General features: G+C 39.5%; 2 protein-coding genes across 2 annotated transcripts in view; one reads left to right on the forward strand and one right to left on the reverse strand.

The window, feature by feature from the left end:
• Positions 1-15,172, reverse strand: part of MED12L (mediator complex subunit 12L) — a 315,582-nt gene that overhangs the window by 122,209 nt on the left and 178,201 nt on the right. The gene's annotated exons all lie outside the window — the stretch shown is intronic.
• GPR87 (G protein-coupled receptor 87) lies at positions 1,139-6,643 on the forward strand. The gene is made up of 2 exons (XM_061193543.1): positions 1,139-1,172; positions 5,601-6,643. The coding sequence occupies exons 1-2, from the start codon at positions 1,139-1,141 to the stop codon at positions 6,641-6,643; spliced, it is 1,077 nt and encodes a 358-aa protein (XP_061049526.1).

Below are 15,172 nucleotides of genomic sequence, written 5' to 3' on the forward strand. Positions count from 1 at the left end.
AGCCAAACTTTGAGGTTGGATGGAATACAGTTATCACAGAGAAATACAGGGACTTACAAGACAAACGTTCAAATGATAATAAATTCTTAATGGGAACCTATGTTTGAGGAAAACGTAGAAGCCCGCATAAATCTGAGTCCTGATAGGGATTTTTTTTTTTAATTAATTAATTTATTTATGGTTGCGTTGGGTCTTCGTTGCTGTGCACAGGCTTTCTCTAGTTGTGGCCCATGGGCTTAGCTGCTCCGCAGCATGTGGGATCTTCCCGAACCAGGGCTCGAACCAGTACCCCTGCATTGGCAGGCAGACTCTCAACCACTGCGCCACCAGGGAAGTCCCCTGATAGGGATGTTTTTACGGGCCTTCAGTCCGAAATTCCAAAAAGGTCAGGTGACGATGAAGGTCACACAGCTGGTTAGTGTAAAGCCAAAACTAGAACCCTAGAGATTACAGGAAGGATTGGATGCTGAATGTATTTGAGCTTATAAAACACTCTTCACATATATCAGTGCTAGATCTCTTAATTTATATACAATTGGAGATTGTTAAAAAGTCTCATCATACATGTATGTAAGTACATGTGCTGAGGTGAGGGGCTGGGGCGTGTAGAATGAGGCAGAAGCAGGATGGCAAGGCATAGGCTACTATGTCCTGAGAACATTCTTGGACCTAGGTTCTGACAGGCGCCTTATGGACTATGTCACATTATCCTTATCACAATCCTGTTGTATGATTGCTATTATTCTCATTTCAGAGATGAGGACACTGAGTCACAGAGATGTTAAGTAACTTTCCCAGGGCCACACAGTGGCATTCGGATGGAGAGAGCATACACAGAAACGGTCCATGCTTCCTGGCACACTGAAAGAGCACAGAAAAACAGACAATTCTTATGTGGCACAGGTGTTCCTATGCAAAGAATGAGCCTTTTCTGAATCGTGGGGATATCTTTTTTTTTTCTTTTTTTAAAAGTAAAGATCGAAACACGGTGTGTTCAAATTCCTGCCTAACTGTTTCTCTACCCCCGACCCTGGCCCCCAGAAATCAAACCAGGAATAACCTAGCTGAGCCCTTGCCTCAGTCATCCCCAAGTGTTTCCTGACACGTATTTTTGTTTACAGTCCCTCAGAACTAAAGAATGGGGCTCAACTTGACACTTGCAAAATTACCAGGTAAGCTGTAGGGAAAAATGCAAAGAAAATCTTACTTGATCAATAACTGTTATTTACCCTATGTGGCAATTTAGGGGTTTTAGCAGTCACCAACCAACTAACAAAATAAACCAGCATTTATCCTTGCCTTTCATTAAATGTAAAACAGCAAACATGCAGGGTGGCATCACTGAGAGAAATTTAACTTGCCGTCACTTTGTTTTTAAGCTTTGTTTCATCTAGAGACCATCTCTAAAAGAACAAGAAAGATTAAACTAATAATTGGGGAAGTTTTTCATACCCAAACTAAAGTACATATTACTTTTCAGATGTAACAGTCTAGATCAAGGTTCACTGAGATTCCCCAAGAGGTCAAGACAACATCTACCTACACTACTGGGTAGCTAGAAAATGATCATGCAAGGGCAGCTGTGCCAGGGGAGTGACACCCTGTAATTTGCGTGACTTTGGTATTTCATTCCCACCTGGCAGGTAGAGCAGTGATACATCGTTGATATTTTCACACTTTGTGCCAAAGTGTGACATGCCCCAACGAGCAACAATGCAGCTTCACCAAAAGCCAAAGGACAAAGATTCTTCAACACATATCATTCAGAATGTGACTGCTATTAATGAGACAAAAGTCAAGAGAGTGAACATCTACTAAGTACTAGATACTGTGCTTGAAATGTATGCAGAGCATTTAACTCTCAGAAGATCCAGCAAAATGGCCGCTATTTATTCCATGTTACAAAGTCATGAAGTGACTGAACCAGCATTGTCAAAGAGGACTGTATGCAGTGCCCTCTATCTGCCCTGTCCAATACAGGAGCCACATGTGGCTAATGCAATATCTGGCTACAAAGCCCATGCATTTCTCCAGCACACACAGGCGTACACACAATCTCCCTTACACACAAACACAGGCAGCCACAGACGCAACACACATACCCCAAAACACTCTCACAAACACACTGGCACAAAATGATGATTTACTGTGGAACCAGTGTTCTTATGTCATTGCCTCTGCTAATTTAATTTAAAAGGAGTTGGAGGAGGGGGAGCAGAGGGGAGAATAAGAAAGGGATTTTTACCCTCAATTATCACTCTGTAATCAAGCTCTGCCCTAAACAAACCGGGAATAACATCCTGGGAGACAAGGAGTGTGTGAGCTGTGAGAAAACAGCCTTTACTCTGTAAAAACAGCTTCTACTTTTTCTTAATTGAATCACCAAACTACTTGTCATTAAAAATGTTCCCTAACCTGGCCAAGCTCTTTACTGACAGCAAAGAACAACATGATAAAACCGCCTGGGGAAAGAAAGCCACTCACTTTTAACGGTCTTTGTTCCTGAGTAGGAACATTGCAGAGAAACACTTCTGGGCATAGCCACAGGCTTTGGAAAAACTGGGGCAATGATACAGAAGAGAAGAAAGGCTGGCAGTAAAGAATATACCACAGACTTAATTCTAAAAAAAAAAAAAAAAAATCTATGTCACACAGAACTCTCTATATTAAGTTCTGAACCTTCCAGAGCAACCCACAGATGGTATTCCTGCTTCTCAGGAACCACTTTTCTCTCTACTACCATATTATTGCATAGGATAACCCGTAACAGGCTTTAACCACTAATTTGTTTAAGCTGCCTCATAAATGTAGAATTTGTAAATGAAGTAATAAACAAGCCCAAGCCTATTCCATTGAATTAAGAAGTCCTATATTCTAAAACGTTAACCCCATACATAAACTAAAGAAGTAAAACTGTGAGGTGACATGATCAGCAGACTGTCTCAAAGCCACGAAACGGTTCAATAATCACTGTGGAACAAGGTTACTCGTACCTGATATTATTTATGACTCAGAGTATCTTTAAGGACTATTTCTGACATGCTGATTTAAGATTGTGTTTGATAATAAACATAACTGATCAGTAAATCGTCATTTAGTAACAGTGCTTGTTCCTACAATTAAAACTTTAAAGTATATAATAAACAGACACAAAATCCCTACCCAACTCTGAGAAGTATGGGTCCTTCCGTTCCACAATGGATAAGCACAGCAGATCCAGGGAGCCAACACTAAGGGTGGAAATACTCCATGCCTATTATGCTAGGGTTCGTGACCTATTCTACTTGCATTTACAATGGTTTTGAAAATCATTCGTTAGTAATTGTTACAAGGTATAACCAGTGTTCCAGGAGATGATGTAGCTGCCCCTTTTCAGGCTGGGTCCCTCAGCTAGACCACTTACCCTGATTAAAAGTTACTTGTCCTCTCTCTACTTGCCTTAGGGTTCTATTCTGGGTTAGACGAAAGTAACTGCTAATAGTTTAACCGGGGAAATTAAGTCAAGCAGGTATCTTAACCCAGGTAAAGCTGCACATCTTAGGAAGCTTCTAAGGGCATGGATGCTGATGCAGATCTGGTGGAACAAAAGCTGCCAAGCCTGAGACACTTCATTAAGTCAAAATAGGCTTGAACGATACTGTTCCAAGACAATATTTGAAACTGGCAACAGTAGTACAGACGGCAGCTGAATCAGGCATTTTAAACTTGTAAAGCTTAATAATACTGTGGGTCTCATCATAACAGGCTAGTCCAGGTGTAAATTACCAGCCTGTGTAAGGACGTTTAAGCCAGGAAAACCAGTTTCTAAAAACACTTGTAGCAGAGAATAAAAGGGAAAGAATCAGAAAGAAGACAAGGTTACTCAGGAAGAGCCTACACTTAAATTTCAGGCAGCAATTTAAGAACCTGTTTTTGGATTATAATCATCAAAACTATCTTCCTTGGTTCACTTCTTCAAAGAAGGGAAACAAAATATATACTTTGCTGCCTGTCATGGAGGGAAATGAGGGCTAAATTCATGCTGTTAGCTTTAAAACAAAATCATTCAAAAACATAATTGTAATTATAGTAAACATTATTAGTGAGACGTGAAAATTCAGAAATGACCTTCCTTGTAAACTTACATCCAAACAGTTCATTTGTAAATTGTTAGTTCCAGTTTAAAAAAAAAAAAAAAGGCAAAACATAACTGGATGGCCAAGAGATTTATGGGGGGGATGCCCAGAGGGACTGCTGACAGCTGTTCAGGTCTGACCTCTGTGGAAGAGAGAGGCGAGCAAGGAGGCGGAGTAGGAGGATTCAGACTTCAGTGTAGTTTGAAGAAAGTTTTGACCAGACTAATGAAAAGTCCTCCAGCCAAAGTCACTCGTCAGAGAAACCCCTACTGTCCCAGGAACAGGCTTGTCTTAGTATCATGTGCTCAGTTACTGGCTGGGAGCAGTCCATGGGAAGCGTGGCATCAGCAAGAAAACAATGCTGGGTTCAGAACACTGAGGGGGAGTTGCCCATCAATTACACTCCCTGCAGTAGGAGATCTGAGAGGCCCGTTCTCATGGCTGTCATGCAAATCCAATGTTCATAAATCCTTTCATTGATTATATGATAGAGTGGTATGGTACAGGTCTTTAACAACATGAACTCAAAATTCCAAAATAGCAAAAGGTTTAAAATGTTCATATTCTCAGCACAATAGGTATAATCTAGACTTGTAAATTAAAATAGGTACCAGACTGCAATTATTTTTAATAACTGTCCTCCTTGATAATGAATTTAAATATCAATGACAATCGTTCCTTTTTATTTCTCTTCCTAACACTGGTCCCTAAAGTTTCTTAAGTATTATAAAAAAAAAAAGTCACGGGCAAAAAATTCAAAATGATCTGCTAGTTTTACTCTTTCCCAATTCTTGATGATTAAATAGCTTAAAACTAAGAGAGAGAAAAAGGTATTTCAAAGAACCTGCCAAAGACTGCACTAAAAGAATAACCACATGCTACCATTCTGTTATATAAAATTCTAATTTTCTACTCCCAAATTTTGTTGATTCTATTTGTAAGGATATCAAACACTGAATTAAAAATCTAATCAAGATAATTTTCACTGGTATATTTATTTTCATTTTCAAACAGTTAGCATAGAGAACCAGAAATTCACATTTTACTCAAGGGACTTGGGGGTGGGGGATTTAGGGGTGAGGTCACCAGTTCTTTTTTTTTTAATGTTTTTTTGTCTGTTTATTAAAGTATAGTTGATTTACAATGTTAGTTTCTGGTGTACAGCAAAGTGATTCAGTTATATATATATATATATATATATATATATATACACACACATATTCTTTTTCATATTCTTTTCCATTATGGTTTATTACAGGAAATTGAGTATAGTTCGCTGCACCATACAGGAGGACCTCGTTGTGTGAGGCCACCAATTCTTTAGGCACTCAAAATATTCACAGTGCAATAAATTGAGTCTTTAAATTACTAAAGACATTTTTTAACTAGCCCGAAACGGCAACAGTTCAGCCTGTGAGGAAGCCCAGCAGTCTGTAGGGCATGCATGCAAAGCACTGAAGTGATGTCTCCCCGCTTCTCCTACAGATAATGAGCTGCACGGTCCAGGGAATCACACCCCAAGTAACACAAGCGATGGACCCGGAAAGAACACCACCATTAACAACGAATTTGACACTGTCGTCTTGCCTGGGCTTTACCTCGTTATATTTGTGGCAAGCATCTTGCTGAATGGTCTAGCAGTGTGGATCTTCTTCCACATTAGGAATAAAACCAGCTTCATATTTTATCTCAAGAACATAGTGGTTGCTGACCTCATAATGACGCTGACATTTCCATTTCGAATAGTCCACGATGCAGGATTTGGACCTTGGTACTTCAAGTTCATCCTCTGCAGATACACTTCAGTTTTATTTTACGCCAACATGTACACTTCCATCGTGTTTCTTGGGCTGATAAGCATTGATCGCTACCTGAAGGTGGTAAAGCCATTTGGCGACTCTCGCATGTACAGCATAACCTTTACAAAGATTTTATCTCTTGGTGTCTGGGTGCTCATGGCTATTCTGTCCTTGCCAAACATCATTCTAACAAATGGTCAACCAACTAGGGAAAATATTCATGAGTGCATGAAACTTAAGAGTCCCTTGGGAGTGAAATGGCATAAGGCCATCATTTACGTCAATAGCTGCTTGTTTGTCGTTGTGCTAGTGATGCTGATAGGATGTTACATAGCCATATCCAGGTACATCCACAAATCCAGCAGGCAATTCATAAGCCAGTCAAGCCGAAAGCGAAAACATAACCAGAGCATTAGAGTGGTCGTGGCTGTGTTTTTCACCTGTTTTCTACCCTATCACTTGTGCAGGATTCCTTTTACTTTTAGTCACTTGGACAGACTTTTAGATGAATCGGCACACAAAATCCTATATTACTGCAAAGAAATGACACTTTTCTTGTCTGCGTGCAACGTGTGCCTGGATCCAATAATTTACTTTTTTATGTGTCGCTCATTTTCAAGAAGACTGTTCAAGAAATCAAATATCAGAACAAGGAGTGAAAGCATCCGATCACTGCAAAGTGTCAGAAGATCAGAGGTCCGCATATACTATGATTATACTGATGTGTAGGAGTTAAAGGCCACGAGGCCTTCTCTTGTTTGTTGAAGTCAATATGTACAAAGTGTAAATAAATTTGTCTTTTGATTACCCTCGCTTGAGCCCATCGAAATATGGATGAAAAGAGAACTGAAATGATATGAAATTGGGGTATAATTTGGAACTGAGAAAAACATTAAGGCATACCAAAAAGTGAGATTAACAAGAGGTGGTGTGTCGCTGAGTGGCAGGGATCATGGCTCAAGGTTGAAGGAGCAGATTACAGGTGCAGAAAAGGCCACAGCAATGCCAGCGCACTGCAGGAAATGCTTCCAGGAAATGCTGGTGCTCTGAAGCCACTTCTGAGAGAAGAGGAAGTAGAGAGAACTCTATCTAACCTTGATCCCTAAGATTTGGGAAAGAAAATGCTGTTTTCAACACAGCTCATTCACTGCAGATGTAACTGAGTAAATATGGATTGCTAGGTCTTTCTGTCATTGTATCTATGGCCCATACACAACCTTTAGCCATTATCCCCTGTCTGTGTTTATTTATGTCTCATGCACATGAGAAAAACTTGCACAGTGCGGGGGGTAGGCAAGAAAGTTCAACTGTGTTTTTTTAAGCAACGCATTTGAAAGACTTAAGTCAATTAACTGATTTTAAACTTAGGTTATTTCAGAGAAAAAAAAAGTGTGACAAAAAAAAAAAAGAGTATTAAGACAAGTAGATTTTGGATAAAACACTCTGAACTTATGTTTGCCATTATTATACCCTATGCTGCATTTGAATCCTCATGTACTAAGGGTAGGGAAGAGAATGTGAAGGCTTGGTTAATAATCAAGTATATATAGTTTATTCAAAAGCCACTTAATAGTCCTTATTTTAGAAAAACTAGCGTTTTAAAATAGTCTTCCTTTTGAGCTATATCCCATCATTAATAGGGATATCATTCGTTTAAAAGTAACACCTTCAGTTGAAGAACGGAGCTCAATAAATCAAGTCAAAAAAGATTGAGTAGCTTTTAAAATCTTAGAATAGTTTCTCCTTCGATGTAAACCTTTGAGCCTTCATTCTTTTTCAAAGCCTTCAGCTGCTTGACCACTGACTAGATGCCTGATTTGTTCCTAACACTCAACAAGGAACCAGGGGGAGCATTAAAAGAACAGGAGTGAAGGCATGTTTGCTGAGGAAAAGGGAACATTACCGGTTAATTAACGGAGACAAAGCAGACATACACGTGCAAAACAGTACGATATTTTATTTAGACTCTTGTAAACGATCTGCGAAATTCTAAAAAGCTAAAGTGAGCAAAAAAGAAGTTAAATATCCCACTCAAAAGTGATATTACCCACTTCCCTCTGTGTGTGTGTGTGTGTGTGTGTGTGTGTGTGTATTCTGTTAAAGGCATGTTCACCTTAGAACCTAAAAACCAAGAACCTACCATCTTTAATAGCATCAAATGGCTCCATTTGGTACTCTGAAATTTACCAAACCCCAGACTTCATTTAATCCTCTAAAATTCAGGCCTCAGTCTAAGAGGTCCTTAAAATATTTCAATCCCACTTTCATGTTTCTAAAACTGGATTGCTGTAGAGTTAGTGGGTACATTTTATGTAAGGGTGGCTTTATTCTCTGAAATTACATGATTAAATCAATGGGACATCTTAAAACATTGACTTAGGAAAAAAATAGAAAGTATTATCCCTATTTTTTTAAAGCCATATTACAAAAACATCAGAATCATACTGCTTGTTTTTTACACCAATGCTCACATTGTGGTCACAAAAATTACTTATCCAGGCCAACCAAGAATGAATCATTTATATGACTAACATAATATCAACAGGAATAGCATAAAATATTGTGCTGGTGTCATAAGTTAATACAAACTACTGCATTAATATTGAAGAAAACAAGAATTCTATTTGACTGGTTTTCAATTAATTGATAATTTGGAAACAATCTTAAACTTGAAATCTAAAATTTCTTACATGGAGCCTTTGGATTATATTCAATATTTCAGGACCCTCTTAAGGCAGCAATAAATAACAAAGTTATTCTTTATTTTATGCAAATGAGAAACATATTCAGATACTTTCAAAAAGAAATTTTTCTATTACTCATAAAACTTACATGCAGAGAAACTGACCTAATAGAAAATCTTCAGTGGATTACTAACTCTGTTATATTCATTATACCATTCATACCATTTTATTCGCATTTCCAAACCGTATACCAGAATTTTGTTTCTCAACTAAAGCTTCAAGGGAATGGTAACTAGGAAAATCCATAAATTTAGGTAAATAGCTAAGCCAAAATTGTGCATAGAGACAGTACAACCTAAAACACAAATTTTATGATCACTTTGGAGAAATGTGATATACAAGAAAAAACTAAACAAAAAAACAAGGGCAAAATAAAGCTTGGGGGGTCACTTAAATCTCATAAATAGAGATTTTTCTCCCAGACAGAACACCTCAAGAAGACAGCTATCAAATCAATAAATACTTAGTAGGCACATACCATGTAAAAAAAAAAAAAATGTCTAACATTATATTTACAATAATCTTTGGCTATATCTAAGTGAATTATAAAAGTAAGTATTTCTTAAGATCAAACATTTTCAAATTTCAACATAAACATCTGGTAGATGCTGACTTAGCTCCCGTTCCCCAACCCTCTAGCACCATCTAGTGGTAAGATTCATGAAACAACTGAAGAAAACGACTCCTGTCCTATTTACTGCTTGCGACTGACTACACAATTACATGGCCTAACCCTTCCCCCCCCGAGTCTTCCTTCAGTCATCTTTAATGTTAATGCACACAAAAAACAGTCCTGGAGCTGCCTAGACAAATGTATGATGGAAATGTTTAAAAAAAATAATTAATACCTATAAGAAATTATCTTACAAATGTTAAAAAAACTAAAAAGGCTGCAACATACATGGATTTCACAGGGAAAATGGAACAAATACTGACTGCTCTTTCTTGACGTACAAAAAAATTTTAATTAAATATAAAATGATTTATTAGAGTTTATTTATTAGAGTTGAAGAAGGAGGAATAAGACTGTCAGTGTTAAAATTTTTAACGTATCAAGAAATGCATGGGATTCAAATGGCAACTTTTATTTTGAATATTCTGAAGTTTTTCTTATAAGCTACAATAACAAGAAATCATCTAAAATGATTTTTAAAATGGTGTAATGTGGCTATTAGACCACCTATCTTTTCTTCTCCTCATTTGAAAACGCAAGATATGGAACTAAACTGGAAATTCCTTTCTTTCAAACAGTTTCATTGGCAAGTGTTCTTGATAAAGTGGCCAATTTCTCTTTGAATAATGCCAGAGAATATCCACTGGTTGCAGCAGTTCTCAGAAATGAGCCACACATCTGATTAAGTCAGCCTAGCTTATGAACAAGAATCTAGAATAGTCACCAGATGGCCCAAAGCTTCGAAGTCTAAGTTTAGGTTTAAATGTTATAAATAACACTTTCCAACAACACTCTAGACGTGTTTACCTGGGCACACATATAAACACACAGCATGTATAACTAGTGCTAATAGATTTAGTATAACAAACATGACTCAGCTCCTTAACCTATGATAATTTTTAAATAGTCCTTAGAAACAGACCTTAAACATCACATCCCATGCTTGTTACTACTAGCCCAAACCAAAATACTTTCAGTAACAGTGAAGCCATCTGTCAAGCATCAAAAATAAATATCTCTGTGTTTCTTCAAAAAGCCTGAACCATATCACCAGTGTCTTTAGATTTTTATGTGCTGTTTTATGCAGCTAGAGAAATGCCACCATTAAACACAATGGAAAAATGAATAAATATATAAGGACATGAATACTGGGCAGAACACTTACATGATATAAATTTGGAATCATCTAGATCTGGGCTTCTCAACCCCATCAAACCCAATGCACTCTTTCTGTGAGATATATTTCAACCTATTTTTAGTACAGTGATATGAAAGCCAGACATAATATAACCTATCTACACGCACAGACCTCACTCTGCGTGCTAGTGTGGGACCATAAAAATATGGACCGCATCACTTTCTCTACCTCATCCAAGGAGGCTCCTTAACCCTTGAACTTGATTAACAGCATCACCATCCACCCAGGCACCTGAACTGGAAATTCTCAGTCATCCTATGACCCCTCTTTCCCTCACCCCTATTAGCAGCCCTGCACCTAATCTTGCAGATTCGCCCTCAGATACAGTGGGCAAGCTAGGCCTCCACCCGGCCTGGCCCTGCATCGGGCTTGCCTCGGGCCGGGGGAGGCTGTGTCGTCTCATGGACCAGCAAGGACCCGGGAGCACAGCAAACCTGGCTCCCACCTCCCGCCGTACGCCCAGCTGAGAGGAGAAAACGAACAAACTGCACCATGATTTTAAACTGCCGGCACTGCTGCTAGAGGCCTCAAGTTCTCCCTTCTGTGCCAGGCCCTCACATACTCTTCTTGTCTAGTACTTTTAACACTAAATGGTTATTTTCTAATGACATAAAAATAGCTAACTTTTATTGGGCACTCCCTACACAGCAGGCATCGTTCTCAGCACCTGACCTGCATCAACTACCTTCATGCCCTTGATAAACCCCTGAGGAAGCACCAGTATTACCCTAACGTTCTCAAGGTCACACAGGTCAGAAAAGCTGTTGCTGGGATCCAGACTCAGGGCACCTGGCTCCAGAAGTTCTGGTTTTAACCACAGCTCAATACTGAAATGAAACGCATGCCTCAAGGTATTGATACAACCAAAAGCCTTGCAAATTATTTATGTTACCGAATGCCAGGAACAAAAACTATTTCACCACTGAAGATAAGGCTGGGGTTGAAGTTGAGAAGCACTCTTAAGCAAAGCCTCAATAATTTCTTTACTAAATATGAAAGATTATACTCACTATCAAGAGAAAATTAAGTTAAGCCTATCAATCACACATATGTGATCATTTTATTCCCTGATAATTCAGATGAGCATATAGTTCATGATCAAAACCTAGATAACTTTTGATAGTGAAAGTGTCACTTACTGAGCTGGCACGGGTGTAAACTGAGACAGTGTGGGCAAACCTGTGGGCATAGCACATCTGAAAATTCGTGTCTACGTTAGGATTGCGTTACCCAGTTAAACAAGCAGCTTAGGACAAGGAAAAAGGGCTCAGGGAATCCAGCCATTTCATCAACGAGAGGCCCCCTGGTGAAGCTTCTTCCATCCAGTTTACTAACACAAACTGGGAAGCCCTGGATGCCGGATTAGCAGCTATTCAACAAAGATCTCTAATGGAGGTTTCCTGGGTGGGTGGAAAACGGTTTCTAGGTTAGTGCTTGCTGCTAGCGGCTTTGTTCAACACCACAGGAAAGAACCCAGCTCACTCAAATTGAGTATTTTTATTTGCCTTGGCTTCCTGAAGGAACACATAAGCTAAATTCTAATTTAAATTCTCTCTCCTCTACAGCAAAACCATCACAAATCTTTTGTCACACTATTAACGACTAAGTACAAAATTTATGATTGGTATGATTTCAACAGGATTTTAGAGAGGGAGCCTGCATTTGTCCTTCCAACACACAGGCCTCCATGGACACAACTAAACAAACAGGCTGGTCGGGAGGCTGGGCCACTGAGGGCACTGACGTCACCAACGAACTACAACTCAGGTTAGATAAACACCCCCTACAGGAAGCCTGCCAGGCTCCCGAAGGAGGAGTAGAACATGGGATCCGAACGAGCCTTCCGGTCATGATGAAGTCACACAAGTGGAACCACACGTCCTCATTCAACCCACCTCGTGATCCCTGGGAATAAGACAAGGGCAACACGCACAGCTGCTGCCTGAACAGCTCGTTTGAGGACTAAACACACAAACTTGGCCTAACTGATTCTTCATTCTGATGATGCCAACTGGTCCATGCAAAACAGCCTAAGAATCACTGCTGTGCTCCAAATATTCACTAAACAGGTACGTAGCTCTCTACAGCATTAATGGCCTAAAACCACAGAAAAATTTCTCGGTCACGCCGCCAAGGAAACTAAATTGCCGAAGATGACCACACAACACTCACACAAGGCAGAAGCACATCCAAGTGTGCTTTAGCTAACAGAAGTTTGCTGGACAGAGAAGAAGACGGAGTCTACAAATTTCAGGTGTGCTTAGTCTTTGGTGGGGGAAAAAACAACAACAACAAAAACCTGCATGACCTCACCCGCAGCATTCAGTTAACCTCAGGCAAGTTCCCTGAAGTCTCCCCACCACAAAACCTTCCCCCAAACATGCTAGCGCCTGCTTTTCACACATCACGCAGCCTGCACAGGTGACATCTGTTTATCAGAACAACTCTGGGAAAGTTTATCTAACTGATAAAAGGTTTATCTAACTGATATCGAGGCGTGGGGAAGTCATTCTGCCTTATACATGAGTTGACTTGAATTTCGTGCTAACAGAACAGCCTGTTTGTGGCCTATCAAACATACACTGTACATCTGCTTTAATTATTAAAGAAAAGGGTGCGCAGACCAGAAGTAAAGAAGGCCCTTGTTAAAAATAAGGGTTAAATTCGTCCCTTCCTGGGGTGCCAATGTTGGTCCTCCTCCCATGACAAGACTCCCTTCCCAGGTGCCAAGGCCACACTGATTCACTGTGTACGTGCTGATCTTTTTTTGGAAACCATGAAGGAATGTATCCCTGACTTGTTTGATGTTCTTTGTTCTGAGAAGACATAAAACTGTGCTGAAAACCACGTTTCTTCAGAGCAGTTCCTCAGTTATCTGAGAGGCTGTCTCCTGGGCTTTAGTCCTCAGTTTGGCTCAAATAAAACATTTTTCTATTCCTATTACAGATTGTTTATTGATTATTTTCGTCGACATAATAAAAATGAAGTATTCATTCTCTATGAGTCTCATTCCGGCCAAAGATTCTCATTCTAGCCGAAGCTTCCCTCAGTGACTTCTGAAGGCTCATTTTCCTAACTTGTTCTAACGATTTACTAAAAAGCTGAGCAGTCAGAGTGCTAAGCAAATAAACCGTCTTATAAAGCAGCGTGCCATCCTCTAAGGGACCCATCCTGGGATGAATCATTATGCAGGTCGGGGGTCCAGAAACCTACGGAAGGAACTCAAAAGTGGGCAGATACAAATGAGTAGATGATTTGATGCCACTGGGATAACAGTATTTAAAAATATGCACATGGGGAGGGGGAGGGGTGAGATGTGACAGGGTGAGAGAGTGTCATGGACATATATACACTACCAAATGTAAAATAGATAACTAGTGGGAAGCAGCCGCATAGCACAGGGAGATCAGCTCGGTGCTTTGTGACCACCTAGAGGGGTGGGATAGGGAGGGTGGGAGGGAGGGAGATGCAAGAGGGAAGAGATATGGCAACATATGTATATGTGTAACTGATTCACTTTGTTGTAAAGCAGAAGCTAGCACACCATTGTAAAGCAATTATACTTCAATAAAGATGTTTAAAAAAAAAAAAAAAAAAAATATGCACAGTCCTTGTTTTCAGATTAATTCCATCGTCTCTCTTATCTTTACCTACAGGACCAGAGCATACAGTTGCGGGATATTCCCTGCCTCTCCCCTGTGTGTTTTGGTAACACACATTCACTCAACAAACATTTCTGAGAGCCTGCTATAGGAGCGGGCACTGGGGAGACCAAAACAAGCCAACCAAGGCAGCCACTGCCCACTCCAGCTGAGATTGATATAAAAACACAGGCCATGTGGGAAGTATATGAACAATGCCAAGATATCAGGGACACACCCAGAGATAGTGACAGGTGAAGTGAGTCTTGAAGGGAGCAGAATGGAAATAATGAGAAAGGATACATTTTGGAGACTCCGAGGGATAAAAGAAAATGCCCTCTTTGGCTTTATGAGCATCTTTCCAAAAATCCATACATAGAAGAGGAAATACATGCATTGAGATTTTATTTTTGTGACTATGAGTTCTCAATTTTGACTCTTTGCTAATATCATCAAATGAAATTCATTCCTTCTGATCCTTAAGGTTAAACCCAATCTAATATTAGCAACACAGAAAACCTGTTTGAGCAATTCAACTAATTGAGACTAGGTATTCAACTCATGACTCAACGTCAGTGCCTATTTCAAAGTGAGGTTTTTGTTAGCCATCTACAAAATATGTAAATATTGCACATATCAATTCTTTTTATAAACTGTTACTGGTGTCAATCTTCCAGAAGGTGGAGATATTGTACCAGACATTTGTTTCTCCAAGTATAACTCTCAGATAAAGGTAAGCACACAACTGCCAACGAATTTCCGTGCCTGTCGCTCATCTCAAGAGGTTAAAAAAAAACAAAAAAGCACTGTTTTACAATATAGTGACTAATTATGTTTTAAAGACACAATTTCTGCCACCCTCTTCCACTACCCTAAATCAATGCACTGACTTTGGCAGGATTTGATGCTTCACATAGAGAAACACAAAAAGGCATGTCTGCATTCCATGTTTTTCTACCAGATCACACTTTTTAAAGCACACCTTCAATTATTTTAACACAA

The sequence above is a fragment of the Eubalaena glacialis genome, chromosome 6, assembly GCF_028564815.1.
Source record: "Eubalaena glacialis isolate mEubGla1 chromosome 6, mEubGla1.1.hap2.+ XY, whole genome shotgun sequence".
In the NCBI taxonomy this organism is placed as follows: domain Eukaryota; kingdom Metazoa; phylum Chordata; class Mammalia; order Artiodactyla; family Balaenidae; genus Eubalaena; species Eubalaena glacialis.